The sequence below is a fragment of the Heterocephalus glaber genome, unplaced genomic scaffold, assembly GCF_053883595.1.
Source record: "Heterocephalus glaber isolate CG9 unplaced genomic scaffold, H.glaber_assembly_v1.0 deba00001781, whole genome shotgun sequence".
Classification (NCBI taxonomy): domain Eukaryota; kingdom Metazoa; phylum Chordata; class Mammalia; order Rodentia; family Bathyergidae; genus Heterocephalus; species Heterocephalus glaber.
This window is the reverse complement of record NW_028258467.1, coordinates 10341332-10365485: the sequence shown is the minus strand read 5'-3', so window position 1 is coordinate 10365485 and position 24154 is coordinate 10341332. Positions and strand designations below refer to the sequence as shown.

Below are 24154 nucleotides of genomic sequence, written 5' to 3'. Positions count from 1 at the left end.
CAAATTATCAGTTATTCATTTTAATCGTTTTAACCCTTATTTACACTTTCAGTTTTTCTCACACTAAAGAAACTATTTGGTATTTACACATGTGTGTCCTATTTATTTCACTTAAGAGTATGACCTCAATATGCATCCATTTAGCTATAAATGTCTCTAGTTTCTCATTCTTTATGGCTGAGTTGTATTCCATTTTATAAAAAAACCACATCTTCTTTATCCAGTTTCCAGTTGATGGGAACTTGGGCTGTTTCCAAGCTTTAGCTATCACAAACTGTGCCGCTATGAACATGGGTGCACATATATCACTGTGGGATGATTCTTTTAATTCTTTTGGGAAGATATCCCAGCAGGGGAATAGCTGGTTCAAATGGGACCTCTAGTCCTAGTTCTTTGAGGTATCTCCATAGTGATTTCCACAGTGGTTGCACCGGTCTACACTCCTACCAACATTTGTTATTGGTTGATTTCTTGATAGCAGCCATTCTTTCTGGGGTGAGGTGGAATCTCAGTGTTGTTTTCATCTTCATCTCTCAAATGACCAGTGATGTGGAACATTTTTTCGTATTTTTTTTGCTGCTTTTGCTTCTTTGTCCGAGAAATGTCTGTTCATTTCAGATGCCCATTTTTGAATTGGGTTTTTGAATTTGGGGGGTTTATAGTACTATTTTTATGGATAATGTTTGCACTGGAAGTTGAGTGGAGGGGGGCATGGAAATACCTAACCTTTTAATTGGACTCAACTCTGACTCTTTAGGATAAAGTAACTGAAAACAAAAACCACTGATGAGATTACACTATTTGTCCCTTCCTTTATCCATCTATCCACCCAGACAGTCAACCAATGAGCAATCATTTAATAAATTACCCATCTGTTAACCCCTTTGATCAACCAGTACCCATCCATCCATGTGGTCATTTCTTCACTCTAGAATACACTCTCTACTGGTGGTCTGTTTACCAAATGTTTACTGATTACTTACCCTTTTCCAGTCCTGTACTAATACTAGGTACAAGTGAAGCAGAGATCAATAATCAGTGTCCTTTCCCTCAGGGAACTGACAATCTAGTAGGAGCCACAAAGAAAGGACCCGTTGATTGCAACATAGTGACATGAATGCTAATAGTAAAGAATACTGGAAGATTGATCTCAGTCTAGGTGTTGGGGAGGAGATGAGAAAGACTTCCTACAGTGCTTACATATGTCTGGAGTCCTAAAGGTCAAAGGAGATATCCAAAGGGTGAGGATTCTCTAACTCATACTACTAATTCACTCACAACTATAGAAGATCCCTTGTTGATTTTCTGCTCTTGGCAGCTCAATTGGAGAGCAGCAAGTGGATTGCTTCGCCACCACAGTCACAACCCCCAGACCTCACTGTTGGGCATCTGGACCTGCTCTTCACGTTCTTCGCTTTGTCTCTGTCTACCTCTTTTATTTTCCCATTTGGATGCTAGCGGTGCAGACAGGAAGGACATTTGTCCCTGAGAAAAGAAGCAGAACAGTGAGATTCTCCACCCCAGAAATCTGCTTCTGGCTGCAAGTAGCAGTGTTAGACCACCTTCTGTAGCTATAGCTGAGTTTTCTTGTCTGTGCTTTGGCCACATAAGCTGCCCTCCCCACTACTCTGTTTTTCTTGGTATCAGAGCCTGGCTTAGACCAGGGGAAGAGGCAGATATAGAGGGGTTGAATATTCCAGTGCTGACTTCTAAGTTCTGGAAGACTAAATACACTTTTTTTAAACTCTAAAGTCAAGGGACTTGGCTACCTGGTACCTTGAGGTAATTCCCCATGTTTTATGAAACAATAAGGATAATTATTATGCCTGGTTATGTCATGGGGCTATATTTTCATTACATTGATCCCTTTTTAGTAGGTATTCAAAATAAATAGTTATCACCCCTTTCATACACCCCTAGTTACACAGGAGGAAACTGAGGCACTGCAAGGATTAGTGTTATGCTTAAGATTACAGAGTGAGTAAGTGCCCACATCCAGATTCCAGCTCAGGTCTGTCTGACTCCAAAGTCCAAAGTCCATTTGTCTCTATGATATTATATGGTTGAAATGGGATTTCTTTGCATATTGGTAGTGAAGGTTGTCATGCTTTAATTATGGAAACTCATGTTGGGAGTTTCTCATCCCTGCACTGTGGACTTGCTCCAGTGTTTGCAAGAAGAACTATTACAGGTACAAGCTTCCCCACTGAACCAGAATCTCTTCCTGAGTTCAGCTTTGAGTATCCCACTGAGCTGTATGCAAATATGCCCCTTAATCAGTCTCTTGTATCCTTGAGCAAGGCCAATAAGCATTCCTCTGCAAATCCAAAGATGCGAGTCAGTCCTCGCCCCTGCAGGAAACTGCTCCTTCATTGCTTATTACTTCAACATACAGTCTGTTATCCAGCCATTGTCTTTTGCAAACTGTTTTAAAACCCATCAGAATCATATGTATAGCATTCTTACCTACCATTCCTTTCATTTGAATTATAATTCTGCAAATTAGAAAGACTAAGTGGATTGTAGGGGATAAAAACAAGAGGGACCGAACCATCTTGAGTTCTCTCTCTGTGAAAAAGACTCCATTGGAAACACATGAGAAGAAAAAACTCAAAGCTAGGAAAAGACCTATGAACCAATTCTTATTCCTTTGGAGGGAATTGTAGAATAACTTGAAGAAACTGATAGTCTCTCTTATGTTTTTTGTTTTTTTTTTTTACTGTAAAGTTGAAACAAACTATTTGAGTTTTAAATGAAGGTTATTAATGTTATTTCATTTTCTTTAACTTTAAAGTTGAAACAAATTATCCTGGTCTTAGATTCCAACCATGCTGGCCTCTATGTGGGACAGCAGAGTATAACTGATGGTGTATTTTTTTCTTCCCATGATTAAAGTTTCTTTGAAGAATAGACAGTCAGGTCTAAGATGGAAAAGAAGGGCAAGAATCAGTTTTAGCTGTCAGATCCTGACAACCATATTTTAAATAGGAAAAGCAGGGACGTTCACCAAGTGAGGACACTGAGATTCAGAGATGAGAGATTGGTTCCAAGTTCCTCTGTGGGAACTGTCCACCTCTCTCCTCACCTGTGATGTTTAAGTGGGCAACTTGAATCTACACAGCAAGATTGGAGTTTTGTGGCCAAAATAACACCCAAGGATTTGCATTCAGGAATTGTCATTGCATTAAACATGGATAAGGATTCAAAAATGTGGACGGGTTTTCTACCAAGCTATACTGTCAGTCACTGGGGGAGAGAGGTTGGAGACAAGGATGTGTCTAATCCAGAGCTGCAAATCCCAACCCAGTGTCAAGAGATAAGTGGGTGGTCTATGCAGACAGAGAGAGTATGGCACAGTGGTCAGCAGAGACAGATGTTCTAGTCTTCTCCTCATCCCTCATGCTGCTAGTCAGCAATGGAGCCATTTTGAGGAGAGAAGGTTTTGGCCAACATCTATAGGGTTAAGTTTAGCCATGGGTCACACTTAGTTTGAGACTAGGCTAACCCTGAAACTATGATTCTTTGTGTTTCTTGGACAACCACCAGTGCATCCCTCAGTCTGGTGGAGCTAATGATAACCACCCCATGGAATTTACAGTAAAGCAACCATGTGTTACGTGCTTCTTGTGCTACCTGTTTAACTTACTTGAATTTGTGCTTGCCCTAACCATGCTTATTTTTGAGGACAAAATGCCTAAAGGCCAGAGGTCCCTGGCCCAATCTGCTTGGATCTAGGACAGCTGTCAGAGAAACTTCCAGACAATCCCTAATTTCATTATACCATCTTCTTATCTGCATGCCAAATGATAGACACACACACACCTGTCAGCCGTGACAGTTGACAAAGACCATGATGGTGACCAGACTGGAAGGAGCTATAAAAGAAGCAAAAAGAGACAGTGCTCAAATTCCTAAAAAATCTCTATCCATAACCTGAAGGAAAAACATGAATAATTTGGGGTCAGAAAGTTGGTAACAATTCCTTAAGTCAGAATTTTGATGTACAATGTCTGTTAATTCATATACAACTGCCATTGTGTAAATGAGAAAACTAAGTAACAGCACAAGTGATTTTCAATAATCCAAACTACATCTATGTTTGTCTGACTCTACAGCCCATGCTTTCATTGTCCTCAAAGTTCTCAGTCCTTCAGTCAAATTCTACAGTGCAGGCACAATCACCAGTGCTATGGGGGCATAGATTGAAAATGGGAAAAGCACAGAGTTTGGTTTTTCTACATAATTCTTAATAATAAAAATAAAAGGCCTAATATTTTTAAGCTCTGTCTCCATTGCAGGCACTGAGCCAAGCGCATTATGTCAATTAACACCTTTCTTGTTCACTGCAACCCGAAGCAGCGAACATTATAATCAGTTTTATTTTACAGGTGAGAGAAGTGAGGACCAGAGACATGAATTAATTGAAATATGATCACCCAGCCACTTCATAGCTTGTAGGGATTATACATCATTTATGTTAAAATCTAGTATAGATGGGACCTAGTAGAAAGAGCTTAATAAATGGTAACTATAATGCATGCAAAGTGCAATCTAAAGTTTTAAATGACAATTATTAGTGTTGTTTTGTTTTCTTTTCTTTTTTATATTTTTGAGTGAATTTCTCCACACCTACCTACAGCATTCATTTTTTCTCAGAGGAGTGGCTTTAAAGACTAATGATAAACATCCTCAAAGGTCACTACCCATTTGTTTTTGCTTTGTATCCTCCACAATGTGATGAATATTGAAGCATATACAATTAAGCTGCTTCTGGTTCTTCACCTATTTGCTGTATCTTCTGGGCCAAGTTACCTGAATGAACATCAGTTTATTGCTCTGAGAAACTGTAATAATTTTTCCTTTACCTTTATGTGATTTTTCCATGAAGGTCAAATGAAATGAGATAATAGCAACTTGTAACCTATAAAGGGCTTTATAAACTCTAGGACTTTTATATTATTACCCACATAATGACATACAGCTTTCAGATCAGCATGATTGCTCCACTGTGTCTGTTATCTGAAATTTCTTTTTCTCTATTTCTTTTCATCTTTTTCTTAGTCAATTGAACAGTAACCAGACTATGCATAAAGATCCAAGAACGCTTGAGCTTCATTTATAGTTACAAAATTAATGGTATGCATTAATTGTGCAGAACCTCAAACTAGCAAATGAAAACAAAAATAATTTCCAGGCCTTTGGATTTTTTGGTAGAGCTAAAATAATGCCAAGCTGCTTTTGGCAGGACCTTCTTTGTGCACAGAATTATATTAACAGTCACTATCAATTCTATCTAAAATACAGAAAGCAAAAAGTAAGCGAAAAGCAGACCTGTCTCCTCCTAAAGGGAAAAAGAAAATACATTTCCTAAGTGTCATTTTGGCAGAGAAACCCTGGACCTGGAATCCTGATAAACCAATCCCTCGCTCTGTCTTGGCCTGGAGTTATGTGCAGGAGTTAACCTTGACCTTGTGAGGCATTGTAGGTAGGAAGGAGCCTCAGCTGAATGCTTCTGATTTTTCTGGGTGGTTCACTTACCTGAATCAATAGAATCCTCCCTGCATGTAATAAAATGCCTCATATCCGGTAAACAATAACCGGTTGTATGGCAGATGGTATAATAAGTGCTTTGCAGTCATTATTTGACTTAATTCCTTGCAAGAATCATGAGATGACACCTCTTACACCCATTTGACAGGTGAGGAAACTGGGGTTGGAGGGGTAAACTAGTTAAGGCCACACAGCTGGTAAGCACTGGAGGTGGAGATTCGGGCTAAAGTTCAGCCAACTCCAAAAATCCATATTATTTTCAGAGCCTGTTATTAGAAGGGAACAATTAATGTTGATCATGAACTGCAGGGAGATCATAGTTATGGTGGACCTATTAGTGCCTTCATTTGTTAACCTATTTATTTAAGAAGCATTTAGAGGCTTGGGCTGGATGCAAGGGATACAAAGGCAAACAGAACCCAGTCTCTGCACCCCATGCCCTGCCAGAGCAGACAGACAAGTACCCAGGCACCTACATTACTTGGTGGGATAAGCAAAGACCCACTTTGGGGGGGCCAGAGACTGCCCGCTGTGTTGGGTTCTGAAGGACAGATAGAAGGGCACCTGGCAAAGTGGGATGGGGTTTTCTGGGAAGGGTGAACAGCATGTTTTGAAACCCTGGCATTGAGAGGGAAGCTTGATGTACCCAGCATCCTGTGATTTCTTGTGTGTGATTGATTCATGAGTCGATGTGGGGCAGGTTGGGATCAGAAGCCGGCTGTCAGCAATGGGACTGGTGTGTTTGTAGAGAGCCAGAAAGGCTGGCAAGAGGCCAGGGCATTTAGATGATGGCATATTCACTTTATTCAACTGTAGTTGGAAACCCTCGCAAAGCTTTAAGTTGGACCCTGGAATGATCAGATAGCAGAGATACTTAGAGCGATGGCCTTAGCTGCTACTTGGAAGGTGGCTGAAGAGAAAAACAACCTGGAAGCAAGAAGACCTGTTGAGAAGCTGCTGCAGAGATGCCTGAGAATGAAGAGCCCACACTATGATGTGAGTCAGGAAAGAAATGAACAATGAAAAATCTTCAAATACCATATGAGAACTATGGAGGCCTGGGGATCAATTATATATGTTATATATATGTGTTACATATATATGCTATATATATATATGGGGGTGGAGAGAGAGATGAAGTAAGGAATATTTCCAGCATTGGGATTTGAAGCACTTTTATTTGACAGATGGGAGAGAAAAATGTGTTTTTTAAAATTTGTATTTTTGTGATTGAAGGTAAGAGGCTGAATTCTATTCTAAGCCTGTGGAGATGGAGGTTTCTTGGAGGCAGCAGAGAGAGGTTGGCAAAAAGCAGTCAGATTCTGGTGCTGTCAATCAAGACATAAAAACTGGGACTGGGGGCAGAAGAGGTCCAAGCATGGACTTCTGGGGCTAGGAGGGAAATAGAGGCACAGAAGACGTCCTCAGAGAAAGAGGAGCTTGTCTCAGCCAAGAGGGCAAATGGTTGGGTGGGGGTAGGATGGCAAGAGCCCATTGGGGAAGGTACTCAGAGAGGGCATGGCTTCCAGTGCCAGGTACATGGGGACGTATGTACAAAGCACCTGTTGGCCTTAGAGAATAGAAAGCCCCAGGGATCTTACTGGGGCTGGCTTCAGAAGAGAGAGGAGTCTAGAACAGGATTGTCCAGAGCTCGAAGGATGAGATGAGCACTCATGTAGAGAAGAGAGCCCTCTGATATCGTAGAGGAGGGAAGAAGGACATGTGTGCAGGGGCAGGTGAGTCTGTGGGTTCTGTGGGTTGTCCACATACTCTGAAATAAGAGAAGGATCCGTCATCTGGGAGTGAGGATGGTGCTGACAGCCCCGCAGTCTTGTGGGCAGGTGCTAAGATTTGAAATAGTTTCTAGGGAACGAGGGAGATGCAATTAGGAAGAGAGAGAAAGACTGCTAGCTAGAGAGGGAGTCCTTAAACTTACAGTGGCATTCATCTGTATGACTAGGTGATGTTCTCCACCTGTGCCTGGTGCTTTACAGGTGAGGAAGTGGTTGGGTTGACTCAGAGCTGGGGGTGGCAGTGCCAGGTGGGTGTGACAGGAGGACAGCATGAGGACAGAATAATTGTGGGTATGAAAAAATCTGTTCATGTTATAGATTAAGAGGCCTCTGTCGGAATAGGCAAGATGTAGAACACGAACGAGCAGATTGGGAGAAAATCGAGGGGTCCAAGACCCAGGGCCAAAACGCTGTTGGAGGAGACTTAAGGAAAGGCAAGTGAGACTGGATTTTCTGCCTTTAGAATCACTGAAATCAGGCAGTTTTAAATGAACTTTTCTGAAGGAATGTGTGGCTAAAGCAAACTTGATGAGGTCAGTGGAGAAACAGGAAAAAACTGACCTCTACTGTCAACCAAATGGTCTGAGAAGTATGAATGTCTTCATGAAGCAAGTGACATCAGTTATTGGCAAACAGGACAAGTCCAGGATATGTGGGAAATTACAATTAGCAGCCACACATGGATAAATTCACCAGTATTACCCAGGTGCTGAGCCACTCATTAAAGGACACCAAGGCAAGTTGCAAATTGAAACACAGATGTCATCAAATTCCAAGCTGCATGTAGGCATTTTACCCAAACATCCAAGAGCTTCTGTAATGTTGTCTCAGTGTGTCTCTTTATTGCTCTTTCTCTCTCTTCCTCTTTGTAGACTGTGTGGCACATCCAGTTTGGTCATTTCCTGGTTCACAAACATGTTTTTAAGCTCAACAACAGCTCTTTCTCTTCCTCCTCTTTTTCCATTTAGTACTGGAGATTGAACCCGGGGACTTCGCACTGAGCTACATTGGTTGTAACACTCAGAGTAACGAGGAATCAGGATTCTTGCTCTGGTGACAGTTTGTGTGAATCTGAAGTTTTAACTAAGGTGGCCTAGTTCATGGTATCATAGCTAATTGAATGTGAACTTGGGTGTTCTGTCTCTGAGTGTAGGGATTGACAGTCGAGGGTTACTTAGTCTGTCTTCTGAAAGACTGCCTCTTATCTGGCCCATCACATGGAATCCCCCTCTCCCCCACTGCTTTCCAGTAGGCATGATTTTAACAGAGGGCAAAGCTGTGGTCAAGCTTATTACTGTTTCCTCACCATTAAATCTTCTGTTGGCTTTAGTATTTCAAGGGATCCTCTTGCTGGAATACTTTAGGACTTAGACAAGCCTGGAGCAAAGTAGTTTGGGGCCAGAGCTGAGCAAGGAAAAATGATTGTCAAAATACCATCTTATCTAAGAAGACTTGAAATTCTGATCAGTGTGCATTTCATCACTGTAATGGAGTTCACCCATGCACGAGGGCTTTGGTTAGTGTCCATGTAATAACTAGCGGGGCCTCAGGCACCAACCCCTGGCTCACCCTTTCATTTGTAAGGAGGAAAATTTCTATCTCAAAGATTTAAATTTATTATTTTGACCCAGATACAGGAGCACAAATGCCCACCAGAGGCCTGCCACTAAGTTCCAAATGCTTCAACACTCACAACCCAATAACTTTTCATGGGCAACAGAATGAAATGTTTTTCAACTGATCGATACCCCCAGGTCCTATAACCTTATTTTAAAACTCTGCAGACACTGTCACTGAGGTTCACTTTGAATGTTCAGAGTGAAGATCCAAATGGAATTGACTTTTTTACATAATGCTGAGTGAGGAAATCCATCTACTCCTGGCCTGTTACATCCCTCAAGTCAGGTTTGATGCATGGAAGCCTCCTGCTTCCTTAGTCTGAAATTTGATCACCCTGAACATAAGTCTTTTTATATACACTTAGACAAAAATTTTGCCACGTTTTAAGATTTAATTCTTTTAAAATAGTTGCCGAAGAGTAAGAAGAGGAGTCATGTCCGCAGTCATGCTCAGCCTTCTAATTTTCAGACTGGTCAGAATAAATTGATCATCAGAAAAAATGTCAGCCCCTCTCAGCTATCATTCCAGGATCAGAGCATGCCTCTCCTGACCAATTTCTAACTCACTGGCAGCTCTGCCAAGGGAACAGACTACTAAATATTGTCCAGGTAAATACTCCCCCAAAGAGCTATTTATTCTTCCAGATTGCAAATGGCATTTCACTTCTTTTACAATTGGAAGCTACACTGATCTTTGAAATTTACCCAGAAAAAGTACATTAGAAGGTCAAAGGAAAACCTTTACCATATTTCTAAATAGTCTTTGTGAAGGTGTTAAAAATAATAAGAGTTATTACTGTTACTATAACAGAGGACTGATCTCCAGTCAAGTTCTCATTCAGTACTGTTGCCTAGCCGCCCCCACCCTGATTCCACTTTTCTTCATGTCTCCTCCAGAACTACTTTTGTAGACTTATCTCCATTCTGCTTTCTTTCTTCAGTAAAGAAGCCCTTGAAGGAATTCAATAAAGTTCATGTTTGGGTTCTGATAATAACAGATGCATCAAGATGAACAGAATTGTGTCATCTTGATAGTCAGCCTCTCAAGTACAACATGATACAGAGGAAAGACATAATCCTTCCTTCTAAGACCCCTTATATAATGGTTGGAGGTCACAATGGAGGCAAAGATATCTAATCAGTTTTTAAAGCCTTAGTTATATTCCTCTTGGTTGAAATCCCCAAACTGCTTAATTGTCACTTTTAAGTGATTGATTTTTCCCCAATCTAGTATTCTAATTGGATTTTGGATGTCTATGTTGGTAATGGTGGCATTCAAGCCCAAGCCTGCAAGGTAGGGCTCACAAGCAGCTCTGCAGTTACAGTCATTTTCCTGGTGGAATTCAATTCCTTAGGATTAGCTCATAGGCAAATGAAGGAAATAAAACTGCTTCACATGAAAGCAAACTGCAAGACCGCCTCTGGCTGCTCTCACTCCTCCTTCTGTACTTCACAAAGGGAAACAAAACAAAACAAAAGTTTATCCCCAAGGGGCAAAGGCTAGGGAGGTTGGGAGCCAAAAACCAGGTGTTCCAACTCCCAGGAAACCACTCTGTGCACTGCACAATTATCTGCTTCCCATAAGACATTCCTTCAACACACACATGTTGCTCTTATTTGGCTTGACATTTTCTGGCACTAACCGTAGCGGTCATGGTCCCATGCCCTGATGCTCGCTGTCCTGAAATGAGATTCCACGTCTTCTCATTTGCTGTTTGATCTTGAGCAAGTCATTTAAATTCTCAGTCTGCAAAATGAGGGTAACAATTGCCTTTTTCATTATAAGATTGTGAGGATAAAATGAGAAAATGTTTCTTGGGATGATCTCAGTACCTCAATAAATGCCAGTGACTATGCTTATTAATTATTCAGTAGTTATTATTACAGCCCAGGGAGATACAGAAGTTACACAATGAAGAACTCCCAGGAGAATGGTCAAAAAAATTAATTAGTGATTATGGGAGAGCTCCTTTTTATTTTTTGAGGATTTTTCAAGTCTCTGATGTTATTTCATTCCAATGTGGAATCAAAGACAAGAAAGAAAACACTATTAACTCCTTAGCTAATTAACAGAACACATCACTTTTAAGAGCATACAAAGAATTAAAAGTAAACCAAAGAAATGGACTTCTACTCATCCCTGGGTACCTGGGAACTTGGGAAGACTGGAGATAATAAAGGAACTTCCGAAGAAAATGGTGGGTCCCATTCCAAAGACTTTCACTTTTACATTTAAATTTTAAATTTGAACAAACATCGAGCTCTCTGTTGGCTGAGCATCAAGAGAAAAATGGATAGAAATGTGCAGGTTGTTCTTGGAACAATAAAGATCAAAACGCATCGCCATGAATGACTAGATCAGTGCCAGATTCTAAGACAATTGACACTGTTATCCATAAAGATATTAGGTTATTGTGAGAGTGGTTATTATAGGAGAAAAAAAAATCAACTGCTCCAATGTGAGCTGTGTAACAATTAGGCAATTCTGAAATTTCAACTGAGAGGAATTTAATTAAGGTTCTAATAGCTGATTAAACTCATTTAGGTCTGCTGGCAATTGCCACTGGTTATGTAAGTAACCCAAGAAGAAAGATTTCCATCTCTTTTGTAGGTTGCGTTTAATCCTGCCCACAGCCAGAAGCATCTTTCTCCTGTTGTTTCTCAAAATAGGGTCCTACGACCACCCAGAGCACAGTGACCGAGGATGCTGGTTGAAATGTCAGGATCCTCATTCCAGATCCCCAGATCTACACTCCAGAGGCCCAGGGCTTTTTGAGACAGGGTCTTAACTGTATAGCCCAGGCTGGTCTTGAACCCATGATCCTCCTACCTCAGCCTCCTCAGGGCTAGGATGTGCCACCAAGCCTGGCTAGGACTTTGCATTCTTAATCAGTTCCTAAGGAGGGGTCCTTATCTAGACTCAAATTTCATAATCCCATGGCCTTCATTCATTGCATTTAAAACAGTACATTCAAAAGAAGCCCATACTTTACTGCAGTATTTACAAAACAATTCTGAACTTCCCCTTGCCAGTGATCACTCAGGGCCCACAGCGCTGAAGACCAAGTAGGTTCAACCCACACCTGCTTCACAGTGGTTTCTCTGCAGAAGCTTGTTTGCATGGACTATGCACAGAGAAACAGACTTCCAAAGTGACGCTTGGTTTCAACAACACTAGCTATCACAGGTGAACTTGAAACCAGATGTTGATTAAAAATTCACTGAACTCCACTACAAAGTACTGCAGATAAGACACATTGCAACTTCATATCCAGCCACAGCAGCAGTTCTGACATCTTTGTTGTAGTTTCCAGATCAGTCGCGCTCACATTTGCTTCTGGTTTCAAGTGGCAATCTGGGACACAGAATTACTTGTTTGTAAACCTGGTATCAGCTCATTGGTGTGTCAGATGTGCATGCTGAGGCAGGGAAGTGATGCTGATCAGTGATGCTGCTTATGCTAAATATGGATGCACAATCATTTCACATTTCCTTCACGGCCATTTATCGCATGTCCTTTCTAAGATTTTATATTTCAGGTGGAGAGAAATTGGCCTCCTGTTTGGTTTGTTTGTCCTCCTTAACTTCATCTTCCTGAAGAGTTAATTACTCATATTTTCTCCAGCTTGGATGTAAATCACTGCTCATTATCTGGAGTGAAATGTTCTCTAATGTTTTGTAAAGTTCTGTTTTAAAGATTTTTCTTTTTTGGAGATGAAATCACCCTATGAGGTAACCAGGCCCAGTCAGACGGGTGTGCCAACAGTGTGAACTCTGCTCCCATTTTCAGTTTTAATAAATTTCCTCCTGACTTTTAAATTTGTGATTCCCATCGTCTTGTGTCTGAGGAGAAAAGCTGAGTAAACAGGCAACTTTCTTCTTTTAACTTTGGATCTTAAGTAAAAATCGGTGATATGCCATGGTCAGAGTGAGTTCAATTCAGCAAATAATTATTGAATTTTTGATGGGTTAGCACTAGGCTACAACCAACATGGCTCACATGGCTGTGGACATCTGGCCAGCAGGATAGTGCATGAAACTGTAATACAAGGCTGCCTGGGCCCTCCCCTCCACTCCTATACAACTGGTCTGTCTCTGAGTTATGTTGATTTTCTCACTTTGACATCCCACGAATTCACACCAATCTTACCTCTATGGCCCTCTGTCTTCCAGATTTATGCTTTTGCCTCCTAACCCGTAACTCTGCACTCAGAATCTTTTAGCCACATCCCTTTAGGGTATCCTGATATACTTATTCCAATGAGGAGAGTGACTCTCGTGATTAAAAATCTTCACTAAGTCCCCAACACCAGGTTCCTATACGCTTCAATCTTCCATGAGCTAGAAGTAAACCCTTAACAGGATACACAGGAACTCTCCTGGTCTGCTTCATATTTGGAATCACTCCTTCTCGAAAGCATCTTCTGACTCCCTTTCAGAGTAGGAAGCGCTCTCCTTACCTAGCATGCTGTGGATACCCTGGCAAGGCAGTCTTCTCACTTTGCTATTGAGTTGACTTCTCTCCAACCAGACCTAAGGCTCTGAAGACGGGGAAACTCCTCTTTGAAGACGGTCCACCATGGCAGCCCCAGGACATCCTGGAGTGCCCAGCACAGTGTAAAACACCGAATCCATGTATGTTGAATTCATTGACGAGTACATGAGGGCAAAAGAATGTTCTAGAGCCTCAGAAAATGCAAAAATGACTTACGGCTGCACAGTCAGGTTCTGTGAGTGAATTTGTGTTAGGTATGAAAAGAATGGGCAGGATTTCAGTAGATGGAGATGAGAAGAATTCTAAGCATAAGAAGCAATGTAGGCATAGTGAGGGAAGTGGGTGTTATGCAGGGCATGTCTGGTGAAAACTGTACATGTGCATCATCATATTATTGTGTCTGGGTCCGTGGGTGTGTATGTATGCATGCATGTATATGTGGAGGTGTGAGTGTATCTGTGTTATATATATGTGTGTGGGGGGGGGAGTCTGAGTAGGTGTCAGTGTACATATGTGATACATCTACGTATCAGTGCATAGATTTCTGTAGATATGTGGATCTTAATGGTGTGTGTAGGTACAAGTGTGTGTATGTGTGAAGGCACATATATATGTGCTTTAGTGTGAGAGTACTACAGGGTTGTGAGAAAGAGGTAGAGGAAGTGAGAGGAGAGAAGGAGGTTGACTGGGCCTGTATTATAGAGGGCGCTGTACTGTAACGGCATTTGTCTTTGTAGGCAGCAGGTGTCACGAGAGGATTGGAGCAGGGATACAGCATGATTTTCTTGTTTAGATGTAAGCTTTTAGGGGATGGCTCTGGAGATCAGAAGATGCAGTGTGGGGTTATTTTAATTGTCTCCTGTAAGCATTTCATAAATAGATCAAATAAGATCAAACACTCATATACCTTTGAAAGAAGAGCTACCTACTCTATTAACCTAATTTCTTCCAGCCTTTGACAGTCACTGTAGCACTTCTCTAAATTTATCCAGAAATGAAAGGGTAGATGCTAACTTGAGGCCTACAGTTTTTAGAGGTGAAATTCTTTCTGCTCTGAGGAAGTATTGGCTGAGTATTTCAATAAGTTGTTGCTGCCCATTCACAAAATACTCCCTAGGAGCCAAAGAGCAGTTAACTTCCTAATAGCACTGTATTTAAATTTTACTAACAAGAATGGATTTAAAAAATCATTACAAAGTTAATTTCCCCTTTTGATATTTCTTTTAGCATAATCACTTTCCTCCATCAGAGGTCAATTATTTTTCTTTGTCCTCAAAACTTCAGTATATTTGCTGAAAACACACAAAGGTTTATCACCAAAATCCAGTTTATTTGAAAAGTAAAGATTTTTTTTCCCCTCTTCTGCACAGCCTATTGGGTGAGTTGCGGAATGTTTTAAATACAAAAAAAAATCATGATGGAGATAAAAACAATCTGTCCTTAACTTCATAACTTTCTATTATGTATAGGAGTTTTTAGGAATTAAAATAGTTCTAAGAATGGTGCCCAGCACATTATAAGTGTTCAGCCAACTTGTTTGTATTATTGCAAGAGCTCAGCAAGGTCATTGCTCCATTGCTTTCATCTCTTGATTTCGTAGCTCTGTGTTCGTTCTCAGACAGGTTGTTCCACTATGGCCCCTGTATCCTAACAATCCCAGAAAAGCTTCCCAGGAAGACTATTGTCTCATAACAGTTCTCATGCACATTCCTGGGTTAATCACCGTGGTTGGGGAACTTAATGAACTGATTTACCAAATAAAGGACATGTGCCTATTCTTGACATTGGAGGTGGGCATCTCTCCAAGGGAAAATCAATACACTAATCAAATAAAACAAAATAAAAATAAAAATACAAAAACAAACCAAAAATGTTACGAAGGAAATAGATGATGGACAGGGAAAACAACAAAAGGCTACAATCCAGTTGATGCTTTCATGGAGTTAAAACATGAGATGATAGGAAGTCCTTTTAAAAGTCTGTATTCCCCCCTGGATTTAATTCATGACAAAATAACGACACAGCCACTGTTGAGCAATTCCTCTGTATGTTTTACATAAAGTAACCAATTTGGTCATTTAGTATTCCTGGCAGTCCAGTGGGTTATACCATTATCATCATCCCATTGTTTAGAGAATGAAGCCAAGTCAAAGAGACTTTAAACAGTTTATTCAAGTGGAACAGCTGGTAAGTGTTCAGCCATGATTTGGAGGTAGAATTGCTGGATTCAGAGATCGCATTGTTGGCCACTCTGTCTTTTCAGATAGATTTCTTTAGTTTAGAATAGTTTTATATTTATAGGAAATCACAAATATAGTGCAGCGAGTTCTCATTTATTTCACATCCAGTTTCTCTGATTATTAACATCTGATATTACTATAGTAGATTTGTCACAATTAATGAACCAATTAATGCGTGATTATTACCTAATGGCTCTGCTTTATTGAGATTCTCTTAGTTTTTATCTAATCTCCCCTTTCTGTTCCATCTTGGTATCTTTTCCAGGATCCACAGTACATTTAACCCTGGTAGCTCCCTGGGATCTTCTTGGCTAACTAAGATAGTCAACCACATATGTAATTGAAATGTTTTATTCTTGAAGGAAAGATTGTGTGGCTTGGGGAAGGTCACACAGCTGAGGGAAGTGGCAGGATTTGAGTGTGTGTATCTGTATATCTGATCTTTAAACCCAGGGTGTTAATGAGTCGGAACCCTTTCTTTTTGTGCCATGTGAGAGAGCATGGGGAGGGGTTTTGTAGCGATCAAGTTGATTTCTGAAAAGTCAGTGAGACTGATACTTACACATGCATGTTCATGTATCCACTGCATATGCACTTGTGTGTGCAGTTGGAAGGGCAGGGGAGCTCTCTGAGGCCTCTTCTATAAGGGCAAAACCACAGGTAAGAGGGCTCTGCTTTCATGACCTAATCAGATCCCAAGTCCCCCTTGTCCTGTGTCATCCCACTGAAGATTAGGTTTCAACATGTGAATTTTAAGGGGACACAAACTCAGACTATCAGGGTAAATCCCAACTCCTTAATAAGACTTCAAGGCTTTGCATCATCGGGTCCCTGCCTTCTACAATGCTCTCCCTTCCTCTGGTCCTGGTCAGCCCCTCCCCGACTCCAGCTCATCTGCCCTCAGCATAAGTGCCTCTCCTCAGGGAAGCCTTCTCTGATTCCTTTCCCCCATATGTTCTCTTAGACCCATGTTTTCTTTCACCTTGTATGATATGTTTTAGGACGATAGGCTCATGTCATCCTAATTAGCATAAAATTTGATGCAAGCAAAAGCTTAGCGTTTACAATACAGTGTCCTCTGTGTTTAGCACAATGTTTGGCACCTAGTAGCCATTCAGTCAATAATACTTAAGGAATGAAGGAACCTTTGCTAACCCTGTCTACAAACACTGGATTCGGTTACTGTACTTTGTCACTATGGAGTTAGAGGGGGAAAGCGCAGAACGCCTCTTCTCCTCTTTCTGGTACATAAATTTGTGAGATTGTTGGTGTTGGAAAGGGCACTGAGGAGGCAGTTGGACTGAGAGGAGGTAAGAGCTCTCAGGATTTAGGGCGATGTTTGCACAGCAGCTTCAGTTCCTGGCCCAGTGCTATGCCCCTGCCACCTGCTTTTCCATCCTCCCTGTCCTCCCGTGGGCACTGACTTGGATATGCCTGGAAGGGAAGTGGGGCTGGGAGGATTTACAGTTACTGCACTTGAGGGCTAAGAAGCTTTTGCAACCCCTCTTTCCCCATGAGTGAGCCTGGGGCTGCAACTTTTGCCATGATGGGGTGGTGGGTTTGTAATGTGGTCAAGTCACCAGGTCACCACAGAAGATTCTTCTGTGTGCAGTCTTTGCCTAAATTTACTTTACTTTGCTACACGAGGAGCCACATCTGCAAGGAAGGAAGGGCCTAGGGCTGCAGCATGGTTACCACGCCCCAGGGAGAAGCACTGTGTACTTAGCGGGAAAACGCCTTTGGATCCAGATAGCTGCAGAGTATTTACACTGGTTCCTCCACTTCCTTGCTGTGTGAGTTGGGACAAGTTACATAACCTCTCTGTGCTTCAGTTTCCCTGAACAGGGAAATTGAGATTATAATCCATACCATGTGGGGTTTGGTGTGGGAGGGGGTCTTAGATTAATTGGTGATATTGGCACATTTCCATTATTCAATAGTGACTGTTATAATTCTAATATCAGAATGGTATGATGGAGATAGGTACAAAATTATAGGTTACTAGGAAAAGCAAGAATGACTGTATGGATCAGGTGTGTTTAAGCCATGTCTTAAATGCTAACAACAGCAGCAATAGAATAATAGCACCGCCACGTGTGTTATGTGCCATGCTCTGTTTTGTATTCCATGAGTTATGTACATGCTTAGCTCATTCAGCACCCCCACCCTGCAGTCATCAGAAGTGGAGAAAGTGAACTCAGAGAGGTTAAGTGACTTTCCCAAGGCTGCTCAGCTGAAGGGTGAAGCCAGCAGGAAGGCTTAGAGCTATTTGACTGCAAAACCAATCTCCTGTCCACAAAACTACTCAGTCTCTTTTAAAGGATGCATTTGAGTTTTCTGAGATAAACAGAAAGAAATAGGGCAGCTGCCACATCTTCCAAAAGGAAAAGTTTGTAAGTCTTTTTATCTATATTTCATATTTGTTTGATCTTTGTCCTTCAGCTGATAAATAGCTCCAAGAAGGCAGGAACTTGTTCCGTTTTATCCATCCTTATTCCCAGAATGGGGCCAGAACATAGTAGGTGTGCAATAAATCTGTTGAATGAAGAATTTTATGGGCTCAACATAGTCCTGCACCTGTGCTACAGATCACAGCATGGATCTAAGCATGACTAAGCATGTCTAAGCATGACTAAGCAGTCTAAGCATGACTGTTTAGCCAAAGTACTGACTTTTCCATCTTAAAAAGTGTGGCGTCACCGTCACTCAAGCTTGACAATTTTGTTATTAGCCACATTGGATGCTTCTTTACAGCCAGTGAAAATTTTCCAGCCCAAGTGATAAGGCCATCTCGGGAGTGAGGGTTCTCCTCTCTTCCTTGCCCGCCCCCCCGCCCCCCACCCTGGTGCCCAGTGCATTTGAATTCTCTTTATGGGTCTGAGACTTATTTCTGGTGATACTGGAGTTCCAGGAGGAGAGGTGAGCGGGTCACACTGGCACAAACAAGCCTGCGCTTGGCACTTAGCTTTTCAGACGAGACGTTTTCCTTGAGGTTGGTATTACAAATAAAGCACTGACCTGTGGTGTCATGCAATCGTGTGTGGGAGCAGGAGGAGGAAGGAGAAAGTGGGATGCGGGGGCAGCCTGCTCCAAGTGTGGATGTGAATAGTGCCAATAAGCTGTCAAATAGAATTAAGGTTCAAAGCATACAGCCTTTAATTTGATTCCACTAAGATGCCGAGTGCTGCTCAGAGGGAATACAATCGATTCTGTTTTGACAGCTTTTGACGTATGCTAAGCAGTAACCATCTCCACTCTATGCAGATTAATAAAAGTTCGCTTTAATTTACAACTTCGGGGGAGGCACATTTGGGATTGAGATGATGCTTCCACCACTTGCTCTGCTCTGTTTTGTGGTTCTCTTCCTCCAAGCTTCTCCTGTGTGCTCTTTTTTATTATTATTAATTTTACTGGTACATTTTAGGTATACAATATAATAACATTCATCCCTGAAATTTGCACCTTTACATAATCTCTCTTGGTTCTTATTTGTTCCCCCTTCCCCTGCCCTCCCTTCAACCCCTCCATCTGAAAACGAAGAAATGGAAACAAAGTCTTCCTATGTGCCCTTCAACTGCACCTTCCTCTCCCTGTCCTCTTTCAATTTCTTAGCACCTTTTCACCTTTCTGCTTTTCATTCTCTCTCCTCCATACTTAAAGGAAAAACATGGAGTCTACACTACACGTCCCACACTGTGCTTCTGCTTTTTTGCACTGCCTTGTTTGAATCCCATAGTATCTTTAGGACACAGGTGGAACTGTGCCCAGGTTCCAGATGAGAAGACAGAAATTCTGATGCTTAAGAGCTTGCTTAAAGTTGTACAGCTAGTAAGTGGCAGAGGTGGGCATTTGAACCCACACCTCTGAGATCTTAAGGTCTGTGCTGTTTCAATGACATCCATGATCCTGGAGCCCGGAAGAGCATTAGAACTACCTAGGGGGCCCTAAAAGTACCAGTGCTTCTGCATCACCAACAGACGCACAAGTGCGATGAGCCTCTGGAGGGGCCAGAACAGGAAGCTGTCCAACAGATTGGTTTTCTTTTTTCCTCATTTTTCTCAGCACATAAGTGAATGCATATGTTGAGACATGTAGCAAAAGAGCCCTTAACACTGACAGTATCTTCTCCCATGCCTCCTGTGGGGAAGGACTTGCCCTTCTCGAAGTCAATCATACAGGAAAATACAGGTGTGTCTTTGTGTTTGTGATGCAGGTGGGCAAGTGGGAGAACCAGACCCTGAGCCTGAGGCACGCTGTGTGGCCAAGGTACAAGTCCTTCTCGGACTGTGAGCCAGACGACAACCATCTCAGCATTGTCACCTTGGAGGAAGCCCCTTTTGTCATCGTGGAGGACATAGACCCATTGACGGAGACATGTGTGAGGAACACCGTGCCGTGTCGGAAGTTTGTCAAGATCAAGTGAGTGCCCGCTGTGATTCAGCCATAAAATGTAATAGAGAATATATCCTATCGTTACAATAAAATAATAATAGATCAAAAGATTCACATGCCTGCAGAGGCCCCAAGTTTATGTTTACTTAATTCCAATAGCAATATGAGGCGGGTAGTTTTGCCCATGGTAAGTTGATAAAACTGATTATGGGAAAATTAAGAAACCCATTCAAAGCCATTAAACAAGAATATACAGCTCAGATGTTGGTTTGTCTGACTCTGCAGCTGAGTTCTTAACCATTACGCAGAATCAGCAGTCCCCTTCATTCAGTCTTTCCTTCAGGAATGTTTTCCTTTCTGTGTTTCTAGCTGCTCTTCACACTCTCCTTCCCCAGCACATTCTTCTCTCTTCTATCTTTTATATTTCCAGATCCACACTTTTCAAAAGTTTTGCAAATTTCCCTCTCTTTGGGAGTGGACAGCATTTGCACGTGACTCTCAGGTTCAGTCCAGGTGGAAATTGATCCGGCGGTGCTGTTTGTGCCATTTCCTCTTTTGCTATATTTCAAGAAAGAGCTGACATTGTGGAGTAAGGGTCCACTTTAATCTGTGCACCCACCGAGGACACAGAAAGCTCCACGATCAAGTCCAAGGCCCTGTTCTTTCCTGATGCAGATATTCACCAGATATTACCCTTGTGGGGGGACTCACTAAAGGAGAAAGCCTGCTGTTCAGTAGAATCTTCTTTGCTGACTATTTTCTGACCCTTCCTTTCACTTGGCCATCCCCTATTTACCCTTAGTTTGGCCAATACCTCCCCAAATTGGGCTAGCTCTGCCTGCTTACACCATACCGGGATAATCTCTATCTCTATTCTTACTGTCTCTTTTTATAGTTTATAGTTTGTCTGTCTTTTCTGCTGAATGATGAGCTCTCCAAATATAGAGGATGTGTCTTATTAATCTTTGTACTCTTGGTGACAAGTACAGAGCACAGTACACCAAGGATTGTTGAATGACTAGATGATGAATGAGTACCTTTATTCCTCCACACTCTAGCCCAGGCATTACTCCCCAAGATGCACATCCTCAAATCTCAGTGCTTGTGATCAGGGTATATATTTTATAAGATACATATGAATGCTAAATGCATTCTGAAGGCACATTTGGGTTTGGAGGAAATTTTACCAACAAAGTTATTAAAGTCACCTTCTTTGGAGTTGAAATTCTGAATAGATGATGAAGTGAGCCTAAATAACTCTTCTTCATAGGCCTCCCCCTCTCCAGTGTCCCCACGATGGCTCCCAGATCAAGAGCCTTACTTTGGCAATCAGTCCAAACCTCCATCCCCTGGAGATAAGGAGGAAGTGAGGTTCTCCAAGGCAGGGCAAGAAAGGATGTCTTAGTGGATTTTGCTGAAATCCTTCACAATTAAATAGCACAGATGTTGCTATAAATAAAAATAAGTAAATAAATACAGAAATATGCCTTAGGCACAGTTTATGTGTCAGGCACCTTCCTGGGCACAGTGGAGACTTTGATCAAGGAAGCAAACGACAAGGATGTTACAGTCCTGTGACAGACACATTAGAAAACCTCTCAACCAGTGAAAGAACGGAGCAGTTCATATTGTGATCAGCCTTGTACAGAGAGAAATAAGGTGGTGTGAAAAGAGAGTATGCCGGGGGATGTGGGAGCCGCATTAGCTCACACGGGTGGGTCAGATCTAAGACGACAAAGGACAAAGGATGAGAAGGAGCCAGACATGTGAAGGACTAAGAAAAGAGTCCCAGTCAGAAGGAAGAACGACTGCAAAGACTCTGAGGAAGGAAAGAATTGAGTAAGATTGGGAAACTAAAGAAAAACCAGTGAATGCTAGAAAGGGATGGGCTGGAAGAAGGGAGAGAACATGAGGAAGTTGTCAGAGGAAGGTTCTGATTTGGGTGGTGTTCTCTGAGCAGAAGTTGATCCAATGAAGGAACCAGAGTGATGGGCACAAAGCAGACTCTATAGCCTTGGTAGGACTCCCCCTTTTTTGGATAATGACACCCTCTATGTTCCGACAGGGCCATCAAGCTGGGCCTCTAGTGCTTCACAATCAATAAAAAGAATTTAGATCTTTTAAATCAGTAGCTGTGAAGCTGAAAACAAGTAGAGCACCAAATCCTGAGCTGTATTACTGTGAAGAATAATGAATCCAAATAAATTACTCTCTTTAAAATAATTGACTTTTCTGTTGAAGACTACAGACAGTTTAGATTCATGTTTTTGGTTCCTACAGGGAGGTGGTAGCTTGCAGTTTTCCCTTTTCCATGTGAGGACACGAGTCCTGTGTGTCTTTGTGAAATTAAAGTCTTTGACTTACCTGAAATCAATAGCAAAATGCTAAGATCTACTAATGGCAACATGAACACAGATTAGATCAACTGCATTTCCTAAAGCTAAGGGTTTAAGGCAGGCTGACAGGTTGCAAAAAGATTCCTGTTAGACATCGTCATTCTATTTGTTTTCTTGGTAATACCCTCCCAGGGAAAACTCTATATTTTCTTGCTTCTTGTAAATGGTGGGGTCTTGAAGTTACCTATCAGCCTAAAAAGCCAGAATGAGCTGAGAAATCAGATTTTCTTTCTAGTCTGTTAGTTGGATGTTAAATGCATGGAGAACAAGTCAGAAAAATTGTGTGATCTGATCTGTACAAAGAAAATGGCCATATTGACAATTACAATCCTGAATTGTCAAATCATTCAGAGGAAGAGAAATTTATTTTTAAGGTTTATATAAGAAGCACTATAGATACTTTATTTTATTTAATCTGCCCAACTCTCCTGAAAAGTATCAGCCTTCTCAATTCATGAATGCATACCAGTTCTATGAGTGTTGAGACTTAGATCTAAGTTTTCGTGGTTGGTAGGATTCAACCCAGGGCCTGAACACAGTTCTAACTGATTTGTGTGGCTACGTTTATATCTACTGGCCACACTGGGAAATTGTGGGGTCAGTGAACTGGACACTTTATTGGATCCATTTCCTCGTGTTGTTTTCACAAGTCACATTTTCTTTTGAGAGGTGGTCAAAGAGCTGGGAGAAAGTACATGGGTACACAAGGATTGGGAAAGGAACCAACAGAAGTTCCAATTATAATTTGATCTGAGTTTCCACAGCCACTATGACACAGTAAATTAGTACATTTGCTCCATGCCTTTTCCATCCTGTGTTTCCAAGTTCTGATTTCCTAGTAGAGAGGAGGTTCTCAGTGGATACCTATTGGGTGAAAATGTACCACTGACCGTCTATATCTAGAAATATACCTTGGAGCCAGGAACATGGGGACATTCACTTATAAACCAGCTGAGATTCCCAGTGAGACCAGAGAATGCCATATGTACCTGTGATCCTGAATCTTAATCCTGGGAACTTCTGCCTAACCCCTCACCCCCAGGAAATGCCCAGGTTAAAAAAAAAAAAAGGTTATGACAAAGGAAAGTAAAGAGCAGAGAGTGAGGGAGATACATGTGAGCAGAGGTGGGAAAAGGGATCATAGTTTTAGGGAGAAAGAGAATTTGATTTTGGTACATGTTTCAGAGCCACATAGACTAAGAAATAAAGGTTTCCTGACATCCCATTGATTTAATGTACTTGAGACACATTTCTATCACATTTCTCGCAATTTTAACTCCAGCCTGACCCCCTCTGCTCTGGGTCATTGATGGGGCTGGGGTTAACACTCACCTGCTATGAGTCTATAGCACGGAGCTCACCAGTCATTGTACTTGAGTTTATAGTACACAGACATGGCTCTCACTACCTTCAAGCTGAGGGTGGCCAGTCAGAGCAGGTCACCAGGTCTCTAGATTGGAGAGTGAAGTCTACATGGTGGTCTTGGTCAACAGAAGCAGGATGGTTGAGTAGAAAGCGGGGCAGGATAAGAGGATGGTGAAGTTGGTGATTCCAGGTAGGGATTCTGTGATCCTGAGACAAAGGAAAACATTGAAAAAGGTAAATAACTTCCATTAACTCAAAGTTATAATGTCAAATGTGTCCATTCATGGCCTAGCTACAGACATAC

The 24154-nt window shown here is 41.7% G+C and overlaps 1 protein-coding gene across 2 annotated transcripts in view; it reads left to right on the top strand.

The window, feature by feature from the left end:
- Positions 1–24154, top strand: part of Grin2a (glutamate ionotropic receptor NMDA type subunit 2A) — a 379678-nt gene that overhangs the window by 273599 nt on the left and 81925 nt on the right. For both annotated transcript variants that reach the window (XM_004864874.4, XM_087202850.1), the window contains one exon: positions 19911–20116. In XM_004864874.4, the coding sequence (XP_004864931.1) occupies positions 19911–20116 (206 nt within the window). The remainder of the gene's footprint in view (positions 1–19910; positions 20117–24154) is intronic.